General features: G+C 60.4%; 2 protein-coding genes across 3 annotated transcripts in view; one reads left to right on the forward strand and one right to left on the reverse strand.

Moving 5' to 3' along the window:
- The window catches only part of LLGL1 (LLGL scribble cell polarity complex component 1), a 17913-nt gene extending 13157 nt beyond the window's left edge, over window positions 1-4756 (forward strand). The window contains exons 17-23 of the mRNA XM_049636875.1: window positions 1193-1488; window positions 1985-2249; window positions 2437-2551; window positions 2749-2861; window positions 3146-3266; window positions 3421-3500; window positions 4129-4756. Coding sequence (XP_049492832.1) covers window positions 1193-1488; window positions 1985-2249; window positions 2437-2551; window positions 2749-2861; window positions 3146-3266; window positions 3421-3499 — 989 coding nt within the window. The 3' untranslated portion in view covers window position 3500; window positions 4129-4756. The remainder of the gene's footprint in view (window positions 1-1192; window positions 1489-1984; window positions 2250-2436; window positions 2552-2748; window positions 2862-3145; window positions 3267-3420; window positions 3501-4128) is intronic.
- Window positions 4757-5078: 322 nt separating this feature from the next.
- Window positions 5079-19565, reverse strand: FLII (FLII actin remodeling protein). 2 transcript variants are annotated; one of them, XM_049636874.1, is made up of 30 exons: window positions 19421-19565; window positions 17628-17738; window positions 17244-17315; window positions 15963-16043; window positions 15579-15664; window positions 15294-15455; window positions 14892-14995; window positions 12930-13105; window positions 12686-12843; window positions 11768-11852; window positions 11204-11351; window positions 10896-11029; window positions 10485-10697; window positions 10010-10189; window positions 9255-9337; window positions 9047-9121; window positions 8738-8821; window positions 8450-8621; window positions 7799-7903; window positions 7517-7708; window positions 7141-7329; window positions 6913-7052; window positions 6567-6810; window positions 6266-6420; window positions 6090-6150; window positions 5876-6004; window positions 5686-5792; window positions 5487-5592; window positions 5298-5363; window positions 5079-5213 (listed from the first exon to the last, which is right to left on the reverse strand). In XM_049636874.1, the coding sequence occupies exons 1-30, from the start codon at window positions 19481-19483 to the stop codon at window positions 5079-5081; spliced, it is 3816 nt and encodes a 1271-aa protein (XP_049492831.1). In that variant the 5' UTR covers window positions 19484-19565. The 2 variants fall into 2 exon arrangements, with proteins under 2 accessions (XP_049492831.1, XP_049492830.1); XM_049636873.1 differs by having other exon boundaries at window positions 10896-11032; window positions 19421-19564.
- Window positions 19566-20651: the final 1086 nt, after the last annotated feature.

A 20651-nucleotide genomic window follows, 5' to 3' on the forward strand; every position in this document is an offset into this window, starting at 1 on the left:
ACACACACACAGTGGCTTTTATCTTGCTGGAGCATTTTCAATGAATATCTGTACATCAGGACTTGAGCGTGTGTCTAACAGACATAAGCGACAGCCATGGTGCCTGCATCGCACCCCGCGGAACCGATGCTGATCCAGTCTCTTGTCACACTCGGGCTGTGGTGGCTTTCTCCTTTCATCTCCAAAATGCCTTTTTATAGTTGATGTTGGGTCAGCATCTAGTCATTCTGCACTTGGTTGTTTCACTGATGTGACTTTCAGGCTCTGAATCCGAGCAGGGACCCCCTCCCCCTCCCCCCACCTTCTGATGTCATGTATTTGTTGAGGATCTTTGATCCAGTGGATTTTCTCAGAGTCTGGACATGGTAGCCCCAGGCTCTTTACCTTGTTCCGCTGTCACCACGAGAAGGCTTATGGCGTTCAGGTTCCCAGCTGGCTGGGTGTCCTAGGTCTGGGCAACATTTTGAGTTGCTTATTTTCCCTGGGGTTTGGCTCCCCCTGGTGGTTGTTGCTGAGGCCACCGATTCATCAAGGGCACACAGCAGTGGCTGCTGGCTCCTGCTGGCTCCTGCTGGCTCCTGCTGGCTTCTTCTGGCTCCTGCTGGCTCCTGGACATTGAGCTGTGATTCTCCACCAAGGACCTTCCCCAGAGGTTCATCCCACACAGGGAAAGCTGGCTAGACAGCGTCCCGCAGGCCTCATTTCTTTCCACCCCAGCCCTGAGGACTCCACGTCTGGCTGTTGGGCCGAAAGCACACGGTGGGGGGTGGGCTGTGGCCAGCCGGAATGCATCTGCAGGGTGCGGGCTGGTTCCAAGTCTGTCAGTAAGACTAGTGATGGCATATGGTGAGGGGGTGTCAGGGCTGCATGGGGGGGGGGGGGGGGGACTCTGTTCCTGAAATGGGGGCTGAGGGTACAGTGGGATGGGGTTGGAGAGATCAGGGTCTAGTTTGGGTGCCCGTTGACGTCCTCGAGATGTCCTGGAGGCCATTCCCACTTCTGCAGCAGGGCTGTATCTGAGGCCCCAAATTTCGTCAGTAATATAGAGAAGGTGCCTCGGGCCTGAGGCCCTCTGAGGTCCCTGGGGAGGCGTGGGACACGAGAGAACTGATTCCGGGGTATCCGGAGAGGAAGGGAGGAACCTGTATCATGCAGCCGACACCCCGCCTCACCAGGCCCTGTCGTCCCGCAGCGGCCCATCATGGACCCACCATGTGGGCAGGCACCAACTCGGGGTCCGTGTTTGCCTACGCGCTGGAGGTGCCGGCGGCCGCGGCAGGTGGCGAGAAGCGACCCGAGCGGGCGGTGGAGGCCGTGCTGGGCAAGGAGGTGCAGTTGATGCACCGTGCACCCGTGGTGGCGATCGCCGTGTTGGATGGGCGCGGCCGCCCGCTGCCCGAGCCCTATGAGGCCTCTCGGGATCTGGCACAGGCGCCTGACATGCAGGGCGGCCACGCTGTGCTCATCGCGTCTGAGGAGCAGTTCAAGGTAAACCACCGTGGCGACCCTCCTGGCTCCCACCTGACACCGTTAGACCTTCCAGGAACTCTGTCCTCACTGTGCTCCCTGTCTGCCTGAGACACATGCCCCTGGACTAGCAGAGATGGCCCCTGGAGAACCCAGATGCTCCCTCAGCCAGCCACATCCCCCCAGGACCCTCCTGCCTCGCCGAGTCCCTGCCAGGACCCTCTGAAGACTCCTCAGGGCTCTGTCTGGCAGGAACTCGTGACCTGAGTGGATACCAGCCACCTTACCCTTACAACCCAGTGTGACTGGTTTGGCCACAGATGGGGGGGCCCTGGGAGGTCTCCTAGGTGAAGTCTGAGGAGAGGGTGCCCAGGCGGGAGGCTGCCAGGCGGCCGGGGCTGCAGGCCCAGCTGGCAGGCCGGGTTCGGGGCGGGGGCTGGTGCCCGCATCTGGGAGGGTGGGCCCTGCGGGTGCGGACAGGGCCAGCCCCTTTCACCGGCCGCCTGCCTGCCGCCAGGTGTTCACACTACCCAAGGTGAGCGCCAAGACCAAGTTCAAGCTCACGGCCCACGAGGGCTGTCGGGTGCGCAAGGTGGCCCTTGCCACGTTTGCCAGCGTGGCCTGTGAGGACTACGCTGAAACCTGCCTGGCCTGCCTCACCAACTTGGGCGACGTGCACGTCTTCTCGGTGCCTGGCCTGCGGCCCCAGGTACACTACTCCTGTATCCGGAAGGAGGACATCAGCGGCATCGCCTCCTGTGTCTTCACGCGCCACGGCCAGGGTGAGGGGAAGGCTTCTTGGGGGCAGAAGCGGCCTGAGCGGGGCTGGAAGAGTTGCCGGGGAGCGTCAGCAGAGGGGCCCCAGGGCGGGCTCGGGACTGGCCAGCACAGGCCAGGGGGAGGCCACTGAGGGATTGTGGTTGCAGTCACACCCCCTAACCGCACCCCACTCTTCACCCGCCCACCCAGGTTTTTACCTGATTTCTCCATCGGAGTTTGAACGCTTCTCTCTGAGTGCTCGGAACATCACGGAGCCGCTCTGCTCTCTGGACATTAGCTGGCCCCGAGATACCACCCGCACCAGGTGCGTGGGAGGGGCAGCCCAGGGGGCCTTCACTAAGGCTGGTCTCATCCTCATGCTCGGATCCTGCGTGGAACAAGGGTGGCCCTCCCTCGTGTCACCCCTCTCTGGTCCTGGGCCCCAGGAGGGGGCGGGTAGGGTCTGGCACTTGAGACTTGAGGCGCCTGCTTGCGGCACCCATTGGGGCCTCATCTCTACAGCCACAGGCTCCGAGAGTCGCCCAAGCTGAGCCAGGCTAATGGGACCCCAGGCGTGGTCCTGGCCCCAGGGAGCCGCGATGGAAGCCCTGGTCCTGCCCACAGCAAGGGAGCTGGTAAGGACGCTGGATGTGAAGTGAAAGTGGCAGGATATCCACGCAGCTGACGCAGGCCGGGGGGCAAGCCTCCGTAGGTGGCAGCAACCGGACAGGCTGGAAGCCTGGGGGGTGGGGGGGCAGGCCAGGGAGGAGGGGGGAAGGTGGGGGTGGTGGTCTGCCTGCAGTCCCAAGTCTCACTGTGGGCTGGGTTTGGGGCCGAGTCAGGTCCCCAGGGGATGGAAGGCAGAGTGCAGAGGGTGCCCAGATGGCCAGGTGGGGTCCCGATCATTTCCTTCCCGCAGACACCCCAGAGCCACCCGAGGCCACGCTCTCGCCCATGTCCATTGACTCGGCCACCAGTGCTGACACCACGCTGGACACGACAGGGGACGTCACGGTGGAGGACGTGAAGGATTTCCTGGGGTGAGGCGGGTGGGCGGGTCTGCAGAGGGGCTGCCCTGGGTCCTCCCCAGCCTCGCTCTGCTACCCTCTGCCTGCCTTCTGTCAGAGCTGGGCACAGAGGCCCCAGGAAGGGCCAGGTCCCAGGACCCTCTGATCTCCGCTCCCCTCCCCGCAGCTCTTCGGAGGAATCTGAGAAGAATCTGAGGAACCTGGCCGAAGACGAGGCTCGAGCCTGTGCCATCCTGATCAAATGAGGTGCTGTGGGTTTAGGGGCCCTGGGTCTGCCTGGTCCTTACTGTTTGACAGCCCTGATTTTCACGGTTCGGTACTAGAAAGGCTAGGCCGGCCTGTCAGCTCCTGGATGGCATGGGTAGCGTTTGGAACCAGGCCAGAGCAAACCACTTAGAGGTGGTGGCAGCTCGGGGCTCAGGGGCCGGTGTGGCCAGCCCATTTTGCAGAGATGATCACTCAGGCTCTTGTGGTGGGGTCCTGCCAGGTGAGCCTGGTGAGCGGGGCCTGGATCTGGAGCCCAGATCTGGGGCCCAGAGGTCTGCCCAACCTATTCGCTGCCCGGTGCCCCTACCCACGCAGCCTGGCCCTACGCCAGGCAGAGACCCCCACCCCCAAGCTCCCTCTTCATCTGCTGCTGGGGTTACTGCTGCCTCCTCCCTGACCACGCCCTGGGCCTCAGTGGGCCCAGCGTGGTCAGTGGTCAGAGTCAGCAAGCCCACCTCTGGCTGTCCCTGTAAGACCCTTGCTCCTAAATGGGTGGGGTGGCCCTTTTGCCTGCCCTAGAGGGGGCACGGTGGCACTTCTGCAGCCAGGCTGTTTACACTTTTCGGCTCCCTGGCTTTCTCTGACCCCTCTTCTCTTCCTTTACCAGGAAGGCCAGAACTGCTCGGCTACCCACTGCCCTTCTGGGAGCTGGGATCCAGGACCCCTGGCCCCTCCGCATAGACCCACACCTGCTAACCTACAGCCTCCAGAGGGACCTGCCCACCTCTGCCCCAGTGCGGTATGGGGGGGGGTGTGGGCCCGGGACTCAGCCCAGAGCCTCTGGGGTAGATTCACCTTGGCCGCTCCAGTAGGCAGTTAGCCATCTGGAAGCCAGGCGCTACAGGGCGAGGACTGCTGGGCCTGGCAAGCCCCATGCCACCTCCCACTCAGCACACCGTCCTTCCCCACTGCCTTTGCAAAGAATATTTTTCTAACGCCTGTGCCGGGCTGGACAGGCATTTCTAAAACTATTTTGGTACTTGCTCCTGGGCCAGCACCCACCACTCCCCCCCCCCCCCCCCAAGTCTGTGATGTGCGCATATATACGACTGGGAGTTCTGCCGGGCACCCAGGACTGGGGGCCCAGTCAGGGTGTGTGTGTGCGTGTGCGAGCGTGCGTGTGCGTGTGTGTACGAGGGTGGGGGGCGGGGAGGTCGGTCAGGATGGATTTCCCTGTAGATTGTACCTTGGGGTTTTTTTTCCTGTCATTTTGTTAAAATTAGCGCTGTTTTAATATTAAAAATACTGATTTTTAATATTGAAAATAAAAGCATTTAATATCTCTTAAAAGGCAGCCACACCTGCTTTATCCCTGGTGGGGAGGAGGCGTCACACAGGAGCTCAGGAGGGAGGGACTCCAGGTGCCCAGACGCCTGAGGGCACCGGTCAGGGTCTCCCCCGTCGGTGCTGCTGGGACTGTGGCGCTGGGGACCGTGGCGCTGGGGGTGGTGGCTGGAGCGGGGGCTGCCTCTGCTGGCAGGCAGTGGACGGACAGAGGCCCTTCCTCGCCCTGGCGTGGGGTCGCGGCGGGGGCACTGCAGGCGGGTGATGGCCACCCTAGGCCAGGGCCTCGCGGAAGGTGCTCCAGGCGTGGAAGCAGCGAGTGAAGGCGTGCTGCTCGTTGCCCTTACGGACCAGGCGCAGGCGGCGGGTCTTCTCGTGCTCCTTGGATCGCATGTGCTGGATGTACACCTGACCGACAGGAGAAGGCGTGAGTCTTGGGCGGTGCACCGGGACCGCCAGGCCCAGCCCCGGCCCCCCCCACCACCGACTCACCTGGCAGGCCTTCAGACTCAGCTTGATCTCCACCTGGCTCGTCTGGGTCCCCACCCACATGTAGACCTGTGGGGACAGCAGGACAGGTGGTCTCACGGGACCTGAGAGTACCCCCCCATTCCAGCCCCAGGTTCCCATCTACCAGCGGGTAGGCCCCTTGAATGGGTGGGGGGGGGGCAGGGGGCTCACTTCTTGGCCATTGTCTAGCAGCATGATATCATCATCCGCCAGGTCATCTTGGCAGAAATCAGAGCACTTCTCGGTCACGGCGAAGTAGCCCTTCTCATTGGAGCACCTGGAAGTCAAGGGTCAGGGAGAGGCTGAGGGTCGCAGGAGCCTGCCAGGACTGAGGAGGGAGCGCGGGGAGAGGTATGGGCTCTGGCCTCACCGGAAGAGCCGAGTGTGCTTCATGTATTCGGCGTCACCATCATAAGGCTTCTGTGCCCCGATGCCCACCCAAAAAAAGTTCTCGGGCTCCTCACCTTCGTTGATGACCTGTGGGGAAAGCGTCTGTCTGGCCCAGGTCCCCTGTCGGCCCTCACACGACCGCCTGCCCACCTGCCACCCGCCCTGGTCACCTGCTTGCTATAGGAGGCGTCAAACATGGTGTTCAGGATATCTTCCGCAAGCTTGGCCTCGTCCGGGTCCGCAGCCCGGCCCACCCACGCGTATACGATGCCCTGGTTGTCCTCGCTCTCAAAGGGAACCTGGGGAGCGTGCAGGGGGTTCAAGTCAGGTCCCGCCTACAACCCACCACCCTGAGCCACAGTGCTGGCCGCACCCACAACCCACCTTGAGGATAAAGCAGAACTCGGAGTTGAGGAGGCTGGAGTCTGTGTTGATCTGGATGCACCTGGGGAGTGGGAGGGGTCAGCAGGGAGGCGCGGCTGGCCACTGACCCCCGTCTGCCCACCCTGTGCTCCCAGTCCCACCCCCGGCGCCCCCCTCCCCCTGCCCGGGCCAGGCACCGGGTGCAGAGGGCGCTGCCATTGGTGCGAATCTGGTAGAGGCTGGGCTGCAGGGCACCCTGAGCCGCCTTCCTCTTGCCACGGTGGATGATGAACTTTCTCTTGAAATGGGACAGGAACTTGGGGTTCTCCTGCTGCTGTGTCATGCGGACCACCTGGGGGTGTGGAGATGTTAAGGGCAGCTCCTTGGACCCCCACCCTGCCCCTCAGGCCAAGCCTCCCCTGGGTCTGAGTCCCTCTCAGGAGGTGCGGGGGTGGGGGTGGGGGGTGGCTGGAGCTGGGGTGGGCGTGACAGACCTACCTCTAGCTTGCCGGGGAAGAGGCTCTCGAACTTCTTCTGCAGGCTGAAGGTGAAGGTGAGCCAGCCCATGTTGGAGGCTTCCCGGCCCTGCCAGAAGTACACGATGCACTGGAAGTCCTCCTCCGGCTGCTTCTCCTCTGCCTCAGCCGCTGCTTCCTCGCCTTCTTTGCCCTCCGCCCCTGCTTTCTCCTCCTCCTTCTCTTCCTTCTTCTCCTCCTCCTCGTACTCCACGGGGACCCAGTACCTGGGGGGTATGGGGGGGGTTGGTCAGAGAGCGGTGGGCGGGGGCTCGAGGCCCCTAGCCCCAGGGGAGGGGCCGGGCGACCGAGGCGCGCCGCGTTGGCACCTGCAGAGGAAGACGTAGCAGTCCTGCGTGTAGAAGTGGCCAAACTCCTCCTCCGGCAGCCTCGCGAACTTCTTGCCCTCGAGCACAAAACCCTCCATGCCGTCCAGGTCCTCGTTCCACTCCTCCATCAGCTGCTCGGCCTGCAGGCCACGGCCGCCAGTCACCACCGGGCGGGGCAGGTCCTGGGCCAAGTCCTCCCCCGCCCCGCCCCCGGGGCCCCGCCCCCACCTCCGCCAGGGCCATGGGCGGCTGCCTGGGCAGGAACAGCGCGGTGAGGTCAGCCTTCATCTGCTCTTTCTTCTCCGCGTCGCGCTTCACTTTCCCGGTGAGTCCCGGGCCCTGCAGCACGGCCTCTGCGTTGCGCGTGTAGTCCACGGTCAACACGTCGTCCCAGTTCTTGAACTTGGCCTTGAACACCTGCCAAAGGGATGACAACACCAGCTGGAGTGGGGGTCTGATGCGGTTAAGGCAGAGGTCGGGTGGCTTGGGGGCGGGGTCCGGAAAAGCGGGGTGTGGTCTAGAAATGAAGGCGGGGCCTGGTGGCCGGAGGGGCGGGGCCTGGCAGGATAGCCGGTAAGAGGCCGCCCGAGAGGTACACACGCACCTGCGCCTCCGTGCCCTCCAGGCTGCGGCTGACGGTGGCGTGCCGCGGCCTGTGCAACATCCCGCACAGCTCCTGGCCCAGCTTGAGGGCGGCGGCGCGCACCAGGCGCGGGGACTTGCGGCCCAGCCAGATGAACACGTCCGACCAACAGTCCAGGATGTACACGCAGCGCGTGTCCAGCAGGCTCTGCAGCTGCGGGGCAAAGGCTGGAGGTCAATGCTGATGCGCCACCACCACGGAGGGGTCCTGGCTCCCTCGCCCTCCTCCCTCTGTGTGTCTTACCAGCCGCATCCTCGGCATCAGTTCCACCTTGGGACGTGTCTTATGTTCCACAGAGAGCTTGTAGTTGATCTGTGGCAGCTCCAGATAGCCCAGGCCCAAGCCCACCTGGCAGGATGAACAGGTGGGCGTGGCAGGGAAGGGTCTGGGGGAAGGAGCCCAACCCACCAGCAGCCCCCTGCTTTGGAGTCTGGCCTCTGCCCTGTTGTGGGTGCTCAGGACCATCGCCTGCTCCTCTTTGGACCTTAGTTTCCTCCCTCCACCAGTGTTTTAAGGGCATTCTATCAGTGGAAGGGCTTTTAAATGGTGCTTTCCCTGCCAACCCTCTCCAGGTCCTTACTGTCTTTTCTAATCTTCTAACTCGTCCTTTTCTTGCTTGCAAAACCCCCATGGGCTTCCCATCACCTGCAGAATTAAGGCCAGGTTCTCAGCCCTGGAAGCCAGGCACTTTGCAGCCTCTCTCTCTAGCCTCACCTTCCTGGAAACACACACCCTAACACTGTGTCTCACGGCCTCACTCAGAGCCTCTAGACCTTTGCTCTGGCTGTTTCCTGTCCAGAAGGTGGCACCCTCTCCCCACCCAAGTCCACAGTCACCACAGTGGTGCGAGGCTCAGGAAGTCAGGCCAGCCCTGCACCCAGCACCACAGCTCACCTTATACAGCTTGGGCTGAGGTGGCCAGAAGTCATCAGGCACATGCTTCTTGATCTCAGAGGGCTCCCCGCCCAGCGCCTCCCAGAACTCTGGGGACTCCTGACCTTGTACCAGCAGTGTGATCTCTGCCTTCCCTTTTCGCTCGTTCTTGTTAATTTTCTCTGCAAAGAGCCTGGAGGGGGAGTGGTGTGCAAAGCCCTTGGTGAGTCCTGTGCCCCTTCTTAGAGGTGGCAGTCGGTCTTTGCAGAAGACACCCCACCATGTCCCAGCAGGGCGTAGTCCTCGTACCTGGCCTTGGTGGTGCTACTCAGTGTGGCCTGGGCCCCCCGCCACACGTAAATGTCCAGCCCTCGATCCAGCAGGAAAACAAACCTGGATGGGAGGGGCAGAACGTGGGCAGCAACTGCCCTCAGGCCCTAGACCCAGCCCCAATCCCTCCTTACGGGGTTTATCCCCCTGTGGGTACCACGAAACTCGATAAGACAGGGGTCAAAAGGATTGCTGGAAGGCCTCTTCTTCTAAAACCCAAATCTGCCCCCCACTAGTGGGGAGGAGGTCTGGGCTCAAGCACTCCCACCTCAGGTCATGGGGGCCTACCTTGGGTCCAGGGAGGCCCCCTTGAGAGGTACAGGTTCCAACTTGATGTTCTTTTTCCCATACACACGGTACATCCTGGCAGCAGAGCGAGAGTGACCAGGGGGTGGGAGGTAGGGACACGAAGGGGCCGATTTAGCCCTAACACCCTCTCCCCCAACCCTTCCCAGCTGAGTCCAGATTAGTGCCACCTACCCACACACCCCCTCACCTGGTGACATAGTGTGTGTCCTCCACAGTGTAGAAGCCACTGGCTGTTCCTCCCTCGATGTAGGAGATGTCGTTGTCAAACACCTGTGTGTGTGAGGGTGTGGTTCCTTGTCACTGAGCTATCCCCCCCGCCCCCCGGCCCTCCTTCAAATACCTCCTGTCAGGGGGGCAGAGTTGCCCGTCCCTGCATCAAGTGCCACAGATCCGTGATGAAGTTCAACAAAACAACAACAAAGAAGAACAAGATCTGTGTCTATAAACGTAAACTCGTTATTTCAACGTTACCAGCTACAAAACTATGTGTTCATGGTGCGTTCACTCTTGTTAAGGTTTAGCCGCACACAGCATGTCTAGATACGCGCGTGTCAGCATGTCTAGATACGCGCGTGTCAGGGCACAGGACCAAGCAGGTTCACGGAAGAGAGCGGAGTAAAGCGTCGTGTGTATGGGCATCTCCACGTAGCCAGCTGGCCGAAAGGACAGCACAGCTTGCTAACCCTGCTCTCTGACTCAGGGTCCTGCGTGTGGCCCCGCCTCCTTGGCGCTATCGGTCCCAGCTCCCCGGCTCTCTCTTGGCCTCAGGCCCAGGCTCCCCACCTCTGGCCTCACCCAGTTCCCCTGACTGCCTTCGGTCTCCACCCCTAACACCTCTGGGTCGGCAGTGTGAGCCAGAGGTCTTGGCCTGCCCTCAGCCTTTGGCCGCGCCCACTTCCCGGCCCCACCCCCCCAAGGCCCCGCCCCCTGGCTGGCTGGCACCTGCAGGAACTCCTCGCTCTCATCGCCCATCTCCTCCCGCACGGTGCGACACTCGGCACCAAGATAGTTACGCAGGTTCACAGCATGGATGGCAGAGCAGGCCTTCTTGTCCAGCGTGGACTCCCCGCCGATCCAGTAGTAGATCTCCCAGTTCAGTGAGCCACTGTCATCCAGAAAGGTCTGGTGGGGGGCGGCGGGCAGCATAGGCCGTGTCAGCCCTGGCCAAGGTGTCGTCCCGGCTTCCCAGCTCACCCCCCAAAGGCCCCTCTAGCGGCCACAGACTCCCCACTCCCACGGTGGGCTGAGCTGTCACACCTCTGCCTAGGACATCCCCACCCCACCTGCTCTGCAAAGCCCTCCCCCTCCCAGCTTGCCTCAAGGAACAAAACTGTGGAGCTGGGGGCCCTGAGCCATCTAAGATAAGGTTACGGGGGGGGGGGGGGGGCTAACCCCCAACAACACGCCCAACTCTCACCTTGAGTACAATGTAGCAGTCAGCCTCATAGAACTTGCCATGGAAGGCTTCCTCCACCAGCACAGGCACGAAGTTCTCGATCTGCCAGATAGTGAGGCCCGGCAGCTGGCCCACGTCCTCCGTGAAGAACTCAGAGTAGTCAAGGCGCGGCTTCTCCAGGCTCTGGTCCCAGCGCCGTGCCTTGCCCCCAGGGGCTCGCGCGTCAGTACTTTCCTGGGGTCACGGTCACAAGGCATGGCTTGCCTCGTCACAGTCACTCAGGCAGATCTCTATTTGCTACCCACCTCAGGGCCTTTGCATGGGTTGTCCTCTCTACCCGGGACCCACTCTCCCTCTTGGCCTGGGTCACACAGTCTGTCTTGAGAAGAGCCCAGGGACACCTGTCCCCTCCCAGCCCCTGACCTGGCTTACCTCCTGTTTTTTGTTCTTCTCCTGGGCCACGTCCGACATGCCCTTCAGCACCTGCTTAGCCTGGTCATCCTGGGCTGAATCCTTGCGCCTCCGCAGCCGCATCTTGCGAGCCAGGGGGTCCTTGGGCCCACTTACTGCTTAGGGGAGGAGTAAATAGCTGGGCCCTCGGGCACCCAGCCAACCAGGGGCCAGCCCCATCTCGCAGGATCCAGAAGCTATGTGTGTCCCACCCAATTTGCAGATGGATAAGCTGAGGCCGGCAGAAGCATGCCCCCGGCTCCCAGACCAGCCCGACCTCCTCTGCTTACCAGCTGCTGCCGCAGCCACCGTGGCAGGGGAGGCACCTGCCAGCCGCAGCTGGTTCTGCAGCGAGAAGTCGATGTTGTACCACTCAGCAGCACGGTCAGCGGGCTTGGGAGGCATGACCAGGCTGGGGTTCTCCCGCACGTCCAGGACCTGCCTCGCAGGGTGAGCAGAGGTGGTGGGCCTGAGATCTACCGCCCCGTCACGCCCACCCCCGTCTGTCCCTCTCGGCAGCCGCTAGTGCTGAGAGGTCCAGGGCGGGGGCTGGGGTTCTTTCTCATCCCAGCTCTGCGGCCGCCCCTTGTGGGCTTTGGCTTTCCCATCTGTGAAACGGGACCTTGCAGGCTGGTCACGGGGCTGAAACGATGCCATCCAGCACGGGACGGACGGACACGGGGATGCGGTTCACCTTCTCCCAACTGTGGCCCTGCCGCCGCTCCAGGGGGCCTCTGCTGGGTGTCCCCACCCCAGTGACACTGCTTTGTGCGCTCTTTCCTGAGGGGGTGTCTGTCTGCACCTCCGCCCTCCCCATCAGGCCCCTCTTGGCACTGGCCCCGGCCCGCCCAGACCTCGATCTCCGTCAAGAAGTGGATGGCCTCTGGGAGGGTCACCAGGCGGTTCTTGTTCAGGACGAGTTTCCTCAGCTTTGTGCACCTGTGAGGACAGAGCCGGAGCCTCAGGGAGGTGACAGAGGAGGTTGCGGGGGAGGCAGGGAAACTTCCAGGACCCAGAGACGGGGAGCCGGGTGAGACCAGAGGCACTGAGTAGCCCAGCTAGTTACGAAACCACTGGGTTTAAACAGGCCGAGAGAGGCAGGAAAGGCTAAAGCAAGTGGGACTGGAGTCTCCTCAAGCTACGTGACGGGGAAGATCTTCTAGTGGCTTCTACGCAACAGCAGTTTTCAAAGAGGCCCTCTGCAGAGTTAAAGGCTCCTGCACGTGACCAACAGGACACTAAAAATCATTCTCGGAGACACGTGGGTGGCTCAGTCGGTGAAGCGTCTGGCTCTTGATTTCAGCTCAGGTCATGACCTCACGGTTTGTGAGACGGAGCCCCACATCAGGCTCCACACTGACAGCACGGGACCTGTTTGGGATTCTCTCTCCCTCTCTGCCCTCTCCCCTACTTGTGCTCTCTTCCTCTCTCTTGAAAAATAAACAAATATACTTAAAAAAAAAAAAAAAAAAAGCCAAACCATACTCTGTCCTCAAATTAGCTTGGAAGCTGCTGAGGGGTCCTCTGTTCTCTGCCTGAAGGACTTCTCAGAGTGTTGAGGAGGCCATGCCAGTGGACACAGTGACCTCCAGAAGGAGACGGACATGGCGCTGTGTCCCAAACTCATGCTGGCACAGGACGTGGGTCTTGACCCACAAAGCCAAGTTAACCCATCCGTGTTGCATGATGGGCAGAGATTGCAGGGGGGGTTCTGACTACGGATCTGGGGTTTTCTATGCCATAAGTCTCCCCGCCCCCACTCGCCCCGGCACCTGCAGAGGCTTTCGGGGATCAGCTCCAGGTTGTTGTTGGCGGCCATGAACTCCTCTAGGTTGGCCAGCTTGCCGATGCCCGAGGGCAGCCCATCGAAATCCAGCTTGTTGGAGTTCAGGTACAGCTTCTTCAGCTTGGTCAGTTTGCAGATGGCTGACTAGAGGGGAGACACGGGCGGGGGGCGGGAGTCAGGGGCGGGAGCCGGGGCGGCCTTCCCTCTCCCCACCCTAGGCCCGGACGTACGGGCAGTGAGGTCAGCTGGTTGCGGGACAGGTTCAAGGTCTCCACGTGCACCCACTGGTCAATGCACAGGGACAGCTCCGAGATCTGGTTGCTGCTGAGGTTGAGGCGGCGCAGGCTGGGGAGGGTGTACAGGCACTCGGGCACCCGCGTCAGGTCGTTGCAGGAGAGGTCCACGTCTGGGGTGTGGAGTGGGGTGCATCAGCTGGGGCCCCCGCAGCCCGCTCCAGGGGCAGCCAGCCCTAATGTGAGCCCCACCTCCACTGCCTCCAGGCTCTGCGGCCTGAAGCCAGTGACTTAATCTCTCTGAGCCTCAGTTTCTCCATGTGGAAAGACTTCCTCATACCGCTGAGTCGAGCCATAAAGCCAGTGCTTGTTACTGGCACAAAAACAGACACTCAGATCAATGGAACAGAACAGAGAACCCAAAAATGGACCCACAAATGTATGGCTGACTAATATCCAATGGATAGTTGACAAAGCAGGAAAGAATATCCGATGGAATAAAGACGGTCTCTTCAGCAAGTGGCGTCGGGAAAACTGGACAGCGACATGCAGGAGAATGAACCTGGACCACTTTCTTAACACCGCACACAAAAATAAACCCAAAATGGATGAGAGACCTAAATGTAAGACAGGAAGCCATCGAAACGCTCGAGGAGAAAACAGGCAACAACCTCTTTGACCTTGGCCGCAGCAACTTCTTACTCAACACATCTCCGGAGGCAAGGGAAACAAAAGCAAAACTGAACTATTGGGACCACATCAAGATACAAAGCTTCTGCACAGCAAAGGAAACAATCAGCAAAACTAAAAGGCAACTGACGGGATGGGAGAAGATATTCGCAAATGACATATCAGATAAAGGGTTAGTATCCAAAATCTATAAAGAACTTATCAAACTCAACACCCAAAAAACAAATAACCCAGCGAAGAAATGGGCAAAAGACACGAATAGACACTTCTCCAAAGACATCCAGATGGCCAACCGACACAATGCTCAACATCACTCATCATCAGGGAAATACAAATCAAAACTACACTGAGATATCCCCTCACACCTGTCAGCATGGCTGACATTAACAACTCGGGCAACAACAGACGTTGGTGAGGATGCGGGAAAGAGGATCTCCTTTGCGCTGCTGGTGGGAATGCAAGCTGGTGCAGCCGCTCTGGAAAACAGGATGGAGGTTCCTCAAAAGATTAAAAATAGAACTACCCTATGACCCAGCAATTGCACTGCTAGGTATTTATCCAAAGGATACAAAAATGCTGATTCAAGGGACACATGCACCCCGATGTTTACAGCAGCGCTATCGACAATAGCCAAAGTACGGAAAGAGCCCAAATGTCCATTGACGGATGAATGGATAAAGAAGACGCGGTATATATATAGAATGGAATATTACTCGGCAATCAAAAAGAATGCAATCTTGCCATTTGCAACAATGTGGATGGAAACAGAGGGTATTTTGCTAAGCGAAATTAGTCGGAGAAAGACAAATATCATAGGACTTCACTCATATGAGGACGTTTAAGCAACAAAACAGATGAACATAAGGAAAGGGAAGGAAAAATAATATAAAAACAGGGAGGGGAACAAAACATAAGAGACTCTTACATACAGAGAACAAACAGAGGGTTAGTGGAGAGGTTGTGGGAGGGGGGATGGGCTCAATGGGTAAGGGGCGCTAAGGAATCTACTCCTGGAATCACTGTTGCACTATAAGCTAGCTAACTCGGATGTGAATTAAAAGAAAAAAAAAAAAAAAAAAAGCCAGTGCTCATAATTTGGTGTTACCACTAGCTGTCACGGTAAGGAAAGAACTACTCGTTAACATAACCGCGTCCTTTGCCCTCCGGCAGGTGGGCAGACAAGCAGGATCTATCCCTTCCTCCATAAGGGAGCAAGGAAGCAAGGGACCCGAGGGGACGAGAGCCCGAGATCACCCAGGGACTGCCAACCTGCGAGGTTGCTCAGGCCCTCCAGGCTGGTGGGGAGGTTGCTCTGGGTGCGCTGGGTGTTCCTCAGGTGCAGGGTCTGCAGGGCCGTCAGAGCTGGGAGCTGCCTGCAGGGAGACGTGGGTGGTCAGGCCGGGGGCAGGCCCAAGCGCACGGGGCTGAGAGGGTCTCAGAAGACGAGGTCAAGCAAGGGCGGCTGTAGGGTGGGGTAGACAGGACTCAGGACTGAGGTAGGACCTGATACTTAGGAAAGATGGGGCCTGAGGGGCCCAGCCCACACAGGAGGGGCAGGGATGTGGTGGGGGCCCGAAGCAGGAAGGGCCAGGGCTACGGGGGAGTTGAGGGACAAGGCCAGATTCCCCAGGGTGGGTTCGGGGGTGGGGCGTGGTCTGAGGAGGCGCCCACCGGAGCTGTGCGTGCAGCAGCGGGTTCCCGTTGAGCACCAGCGTCTGCAGGTGCACCAGGCGGCGCATCTGTGGGGGCAAGCTTTCTAGACGGTTCTCACTGAGGTCCAGGTACAGCAGGTCGGTGAGGTTGATGAAGAGCTGGTTGGGGATGGTGTCGATGCTGCGGGTGGGTGGGGGTGGGGCAGGCAGGGGCCATCAGGGCCAGACGTACCCCTCCTGGATGGATGCAACCCCGTGTTGCAGTCCCCCCCAGACTCTGCCCCCCACCCCAGCCGACAGGCACCTGTTATGGCTGAGGTTCAGCACCAGCATGTTCTTGGCGTTCTCCAGCTCCCGTGGGCATTCCGTCAGCTGGTTGTAGCTCAAGTCCTGTGTAGAAACGGGCGAGGCCAGGTCAGGGGTGTTAGGGCCAGCCTTGGGGGTCAGATGGGGGACTGAGGAAGGAGTGGCTGAGGAGCTTTCGGGCCAAAAGCAGACAGTCAGAACCCCGAGAGGAAGGGTGCCCAGGTTAGGGATCTGACTCCGTGAATGAGCTCAGGCAAGGCACTCTAAAGCCTCAGTTTCTCCATCTATAAAACGGTGTAACAGCGGCTGAGGAGACCACTCTAACAGAGGAGAACTGACTGGTGGGCCAACACAGGCGCCAGGTGGGTGGGTAGCCACTGACCAGAACCGAGAGATCATCCAGCTTGAAGATGTCATCGGGGACTCCGGAATTCTTCAGGCTGTTGGCTCGAGCCACGATGGCCTGGGGATACACCATGAGAGTCCATGATTCCTGGCTTCCACCCCCAGGAAGCAGCAGAGAGATCAGGGAAGGACACCTCCCCAGGAAACCCACCAGAGGCCAGGCTCAAGTGCCGTCCCACCCTGACTTTTGCTCATAGTCCCTCTCCCTGGAGAGTTCTTCCTAGCCCCCCTTGATGAGCTCCTATGCACGCCTCAAAGCCCAGCTCAAATGTGCCCTGGAGCCCAGTACAGCATGTTCAGGGAACCCTTCTGACTGAACAATCCCTCTTCTTCCCAAGTCCAGAGGGCGAGATAAATGCGTAGCTCTGAGGCAGAGTGTCTAGGGCAGAGGAAGGGGGCTGGACCAAAGAGAAATCAGAGTGTGGACTGAGAGCAAGTCTGTTTTCCTCTTCTTGGGGCTGAAGCCTCATCTACAGACATGCAGAGAAAGTCTGAGGGGGAGAGAGAACAGGCCGGAGAACTGTGCCGCGACGCCACAACCCGGCCGCGACCAATTCTCCTTCAGCCTTCGTGTCTGTGCAGCACCACACTGCCCCTTCCCAGCGTCACCCACGGAACCCTCCCCAGAATACGGAAGGGGCCTCGTCCAAGGTCATGCAGCCAGGAAGTGGCAGGGCCCAGATTAGAACTCAGGCAGCCCAAGTCCAGAGGCTGTGCTCTTAACAGCTCAGGGCTCTGGCCTTGGACAGAAAAAACCCTCACCGAGGCCCGAAGGGTCTGGATGGGGACCTGATGTTCTGGGACGTCAGAGGCTCCACGGAGAGCAGAGGGGCGAGAGGACCGCTCTGACCAAACCGCACTCTACCCCAGCTCTCCCCCTGCCTGGCCGAGTGACCTCAGCCTCGGGCAAGTGACCTGGCTCTGTGGCCAAGTGTCTGCATCTGTGAACTTGGCGAAGGTCAGGACGATATGAAAAAAAACCCATTAGGGAAGAGTTGGAACAGTGCTTGGCTGGTATCAACTGTTCTCACTGTATTTGTCTAAAATGGGTGGGAGTTTGGGTTTTTTACATTTCTTCCCCCCATGCATTACTTAACGTAGCGGATTACGACGTCCTTTCCCCTTTAGGAACAGGTCCCCGAGTCTGACACAGGATAGGCAGAGGTGCCGGTCCAGCCTGGGGTCTGGCCCTGCCCTCACGCCACTGGCTGGACTCTGGCCCCAGCCCCCAAGCTCAATGGCCTCTGGCAGCACTCACCCTCAGTGATGGCAGGCTGGACAGCTCCCCGTGAAGCGTGGTCAGGTTGTTGTGACTCACAGACAAGTGCTCCTGGGCCAGGACGGGGGAGCAGAGGCTCAGCAGTGTGGGTAAGGTGTCTACAGAGTCCCCCTACTGCCACCAGAACCTTGTACCATCCAGGGGGTCCTCAGCCACACACGTTCAGCCCACCTCTTGCAGCCTCCCACCCTCCCTCCCTCCCTCCCATGGCGGCCTTTTCTTGCATACCTCCCAACACAGGGTGCTCACTCCATCTCATGGCTGTCAGCATCTTCCTCTATGTCGACTGCCTTCTGTGCAGGCTTGCCCACCTGGCCCAGCCCAATCCACAGGGACCCTCCCTGACTGCCCAGAGCCCCTTACCAGCTTCTGCAGGGCTGCCAACTCCTCTGGGAGGTAGCAGAGGCCCGTGCGGTTCAGCTTCAGCCATCGCAGACTGGTCATGGCCTTGACATTCTCAGGGAAGTAGCCGCCCTGGGGGTATGTGTCATGGTGAGATTGATTGGGATGACGGGCGCCCCTGCTCCACCACCCTCTGTGTCCCCCCGTTTGCATGGGAGCCTTGGGAGAGCAACAGAGCCACCTCTCACCAGCTGTGTGACCCTGGACAAGTCACTTTGCCACTCTGTGCCTCAACTTGCTCATCAATGTAACAGGGCTAATGAGAGCTCCTCATGATAAAAGTGTTAGGACCGACTAATTATCAGGATGGCTATTGGCCTAAGATCTCTTGTTGGATTCTGAGCCCTCAAAGGGCCAGGACGGAACTGGCTTGTTCCAGGGGACATCCCAGTGCTCAGTTGTGTGGTTAGCTTGGCTCAAATGCCTTTGCCTGCCATTCCAGGCCCTACCTAGGCCGCCAGAGATGGGGGGACTCCTAAGGCTCCAACAAGGCCCTGACTGTGCCCCAACCTGCCATCGGCATACAAGCCACTGCCAAGGTCCAACCCCCTGTGCAAGGCCTTGTTCATGTCTTCGTTCCCCACATTCGAATGCCTGCCTCAGTACCCCTAGCCCTTATGGCAGGCAGTCTGAGGCATCACGTGCCTTCAGCGCCCTCGGCTGGTGTCCCCATTCCCCTAGAGCCACATTCTCAGTTGGTGACTCGGACTCTCCCAGTCTGGAGAGGACAATGGAGACCTCAGGTGACGACGCTGGGGATGGGGACTGAGGAAAGTGGTGTGGCCGCCTGGGCCCTGGGTCAAAGGTGTGTGCACATGTGGGTAAATGCAGGAAGGACCCGCCAGCCTCCTCAGCCCTGGTCTAACCCAACCTTAGTCAAAGCCTGGGCCCCCCCCAGTGCTGAAGATCCAGGCTGACACGACACTGACCCCAGCGTCAGTCTGCTTGCTCACTGACCCCTCCTGTGCTGGGCCAGCTCTTCCTCCCACTCCTCTGGTCACCAGCACTGCCCACCTCATTCTGGACCCTCTAGAACCCCCTCACCCAGCAACTGGCTGGAAGGCTGGGCTCCAGTTCCTTGAGGCCCTAGTCTACCAGTCCAGCAGCTGCTCAGACAGCAGCCACCCCAAGGCCTTGCACATCAGCCTGACAGTCTCCACACCAACTAATCCATGCCTCTACATTACAGTCCCTTCACCGGATGACAAAACCCAGACTCTGAGAGGGGAAGTGACTTGCCCAAGACCACACAGGATGGGGTGGCGGTGGCAGGGACAGGGCAGTGATGAGTGTGCTCCAGACCCGCCCCCGACAGCCAGCCGACAGCCGGTAGCCGGCCATGAGTCAGGGCCTGGCTTGGGCGTATGACCTCAGAGGGGCGGGGAAGGAGGGCCGGGGAGGCGGGAGCGGAGGCTCGCAGCCCCCCAGGCCACTCTCCGGCCCTGGAGGGGCCCAGACGCCCGGTCTGGGACGCGGGGTGGGGGCCCCCAGACCACTCCCCGGCGTGACTCCGCCCCCAAGCGTCCGTCAGGCCCAGGCCGGCCTCGCTCTTCCCGTGCGGGCCCTGAGCTGAGGCGTCGGGGGTCCGTTCCCGGCAAGGTCCCGAGGCCCGGGGGGAGCCCCACCCCGGGCCGTCCTCAGTCCTGGGCGGCGCGGGGCCCGGAGGCGGGCGGGACAGGAAGCAGAGACCGGCGCGGGCCCGGGCGGAAGAGACGGCCTGGAGGGAGGCCCGGCCCCACGCCCGGCCGGCTCACCTTGAAGTCGTTGCCGCTGAGGTCCACGCCGCGCACGAACGGCAGCACCCCGGTGGCCTCCATGGCGCCGCTCTTGCTGCGGGGCCGTACCGGGCGCGGGGGGCAGCGGGGCGAGCCGCGGGCTGGGCCAACGCTGGCTCCGCCCTTTTAACCCGCCCCCGCCCGGGCCCGCGGGCAGGCGGAGCCCGGGCCGCGCCCCTCGCCTGCCCGCGCACGCGGAGCGCCGCGGGGAAGCGCCGGGCCCGCCCACTCTGCGTTAGACCTCTCTGGGCCTCAGTTTCCCCGTCTGTTCGCTAACCCGAGAGGCCTCGAAAAGTCCGGGCTCCCCCTGTGCTCCCGAAGGCTTCATAACCCCCAGGCTAAATTCCAGCGACCTATGGTGGGGGGAGGGGTGTCACAGGCCCTGCAGGTCCAGGCACTGTCCCTTGGGCTGCTGCATCAGCTGGTGTTGGCCATGACCTCTGGAGAGATTATAGACCGAGGCCCCAGGGACGCAGAGACCTGGGAGCTTCTATCCCCGCACTGGACCCTGCATGGCGACCAATGGTAACATGACGCCTGGGTCCTTGGGACCTAGGACTCAAGGAAAACCCCAGGCCTGCTCCTGGCCTCAGTTTTCTCACCTGTGAAATGCTTCCTAAGGGTGTCTCCAGGAACAAATAAACTGTAGCTTGGAGCATACAGCAGGCACTCAGTAAGTGGCACATTATTATTATTCCCACTTAGAGTCAACACCCACCCTTATCTATTTCCTTACTCCCCCACCAGCCGGCACATAGTGGGTCCCCAATAAATAAATGCCGAGGGAGCCACAGGTTATATGCATAATCATCCTTTGCAGGAGAGGAGGCGGCCTTGAATGCCCATTTTACAGGAGAGCAAACTGAGGCCAGAATGGAAAAGTGGCCCGCACAAGGTCACACGGAACAGGTGGCATGGGTAGCCTCCTGAGTCACACTGTGTGCCCAGCAGACCAACAGATAAAATAACGAAGCCACCGAGGCGCCCTCAGAGGTGATTTAAAGGGTCAGGCAAGCGGGCCTTGGGACCAGGTAACACCTGTTTGCAGGCCCGGGAGAGAACGTAAGCTCAGATATCTTTCTCCACACCGCTGCCTCACATGCAAGCACACACGCCTTCACAACGGGCCTTTGGGACTGCCTCTAATGAACTCTAATGAACATTCTGAGCTCTAATGACCACCACCACACCGCTGGGTCTCGAGTGGGGG

This window comes from Panthera uncia, chromosome E1, assembly GCF_023721935.1.
Source record: "Panthera uncia isolate 11264 chromosome E1, Puncia_PCG_1.0, whole genome shotgun sequence".
Lineage (NCBI taxonomy): Eukaryota > Metazoa > Chordata > Mammalia > Carnivora > Felidae > Panthera > Panthera uncia.

Bases quoted from the DNA above. Each gene is read 5' to 3' on its own strand.
- FLII (XM_049636873.1), bottom strand. From the start codon at position 19,483: ATGGAGGCCACCGGGGTGCTGCCGTTCGTGCGCGGCGTGGACCTCAGC. The intron at 12,844-12,929 runs GTACGTCCGGGC...TCTCCCCTCTAG, and splicing joins ACCAGCTGACCTCACTGCCC to TCAGCCATCTGCAAACTGAC. The intron at 8,822-9,046 runs GTAGGCCCCCAT...CCTCCCATCCAG, and splicing joins GGGGCCTCCCTGGACCCAAG to GTTTGTTTTCCTGCTGGATC.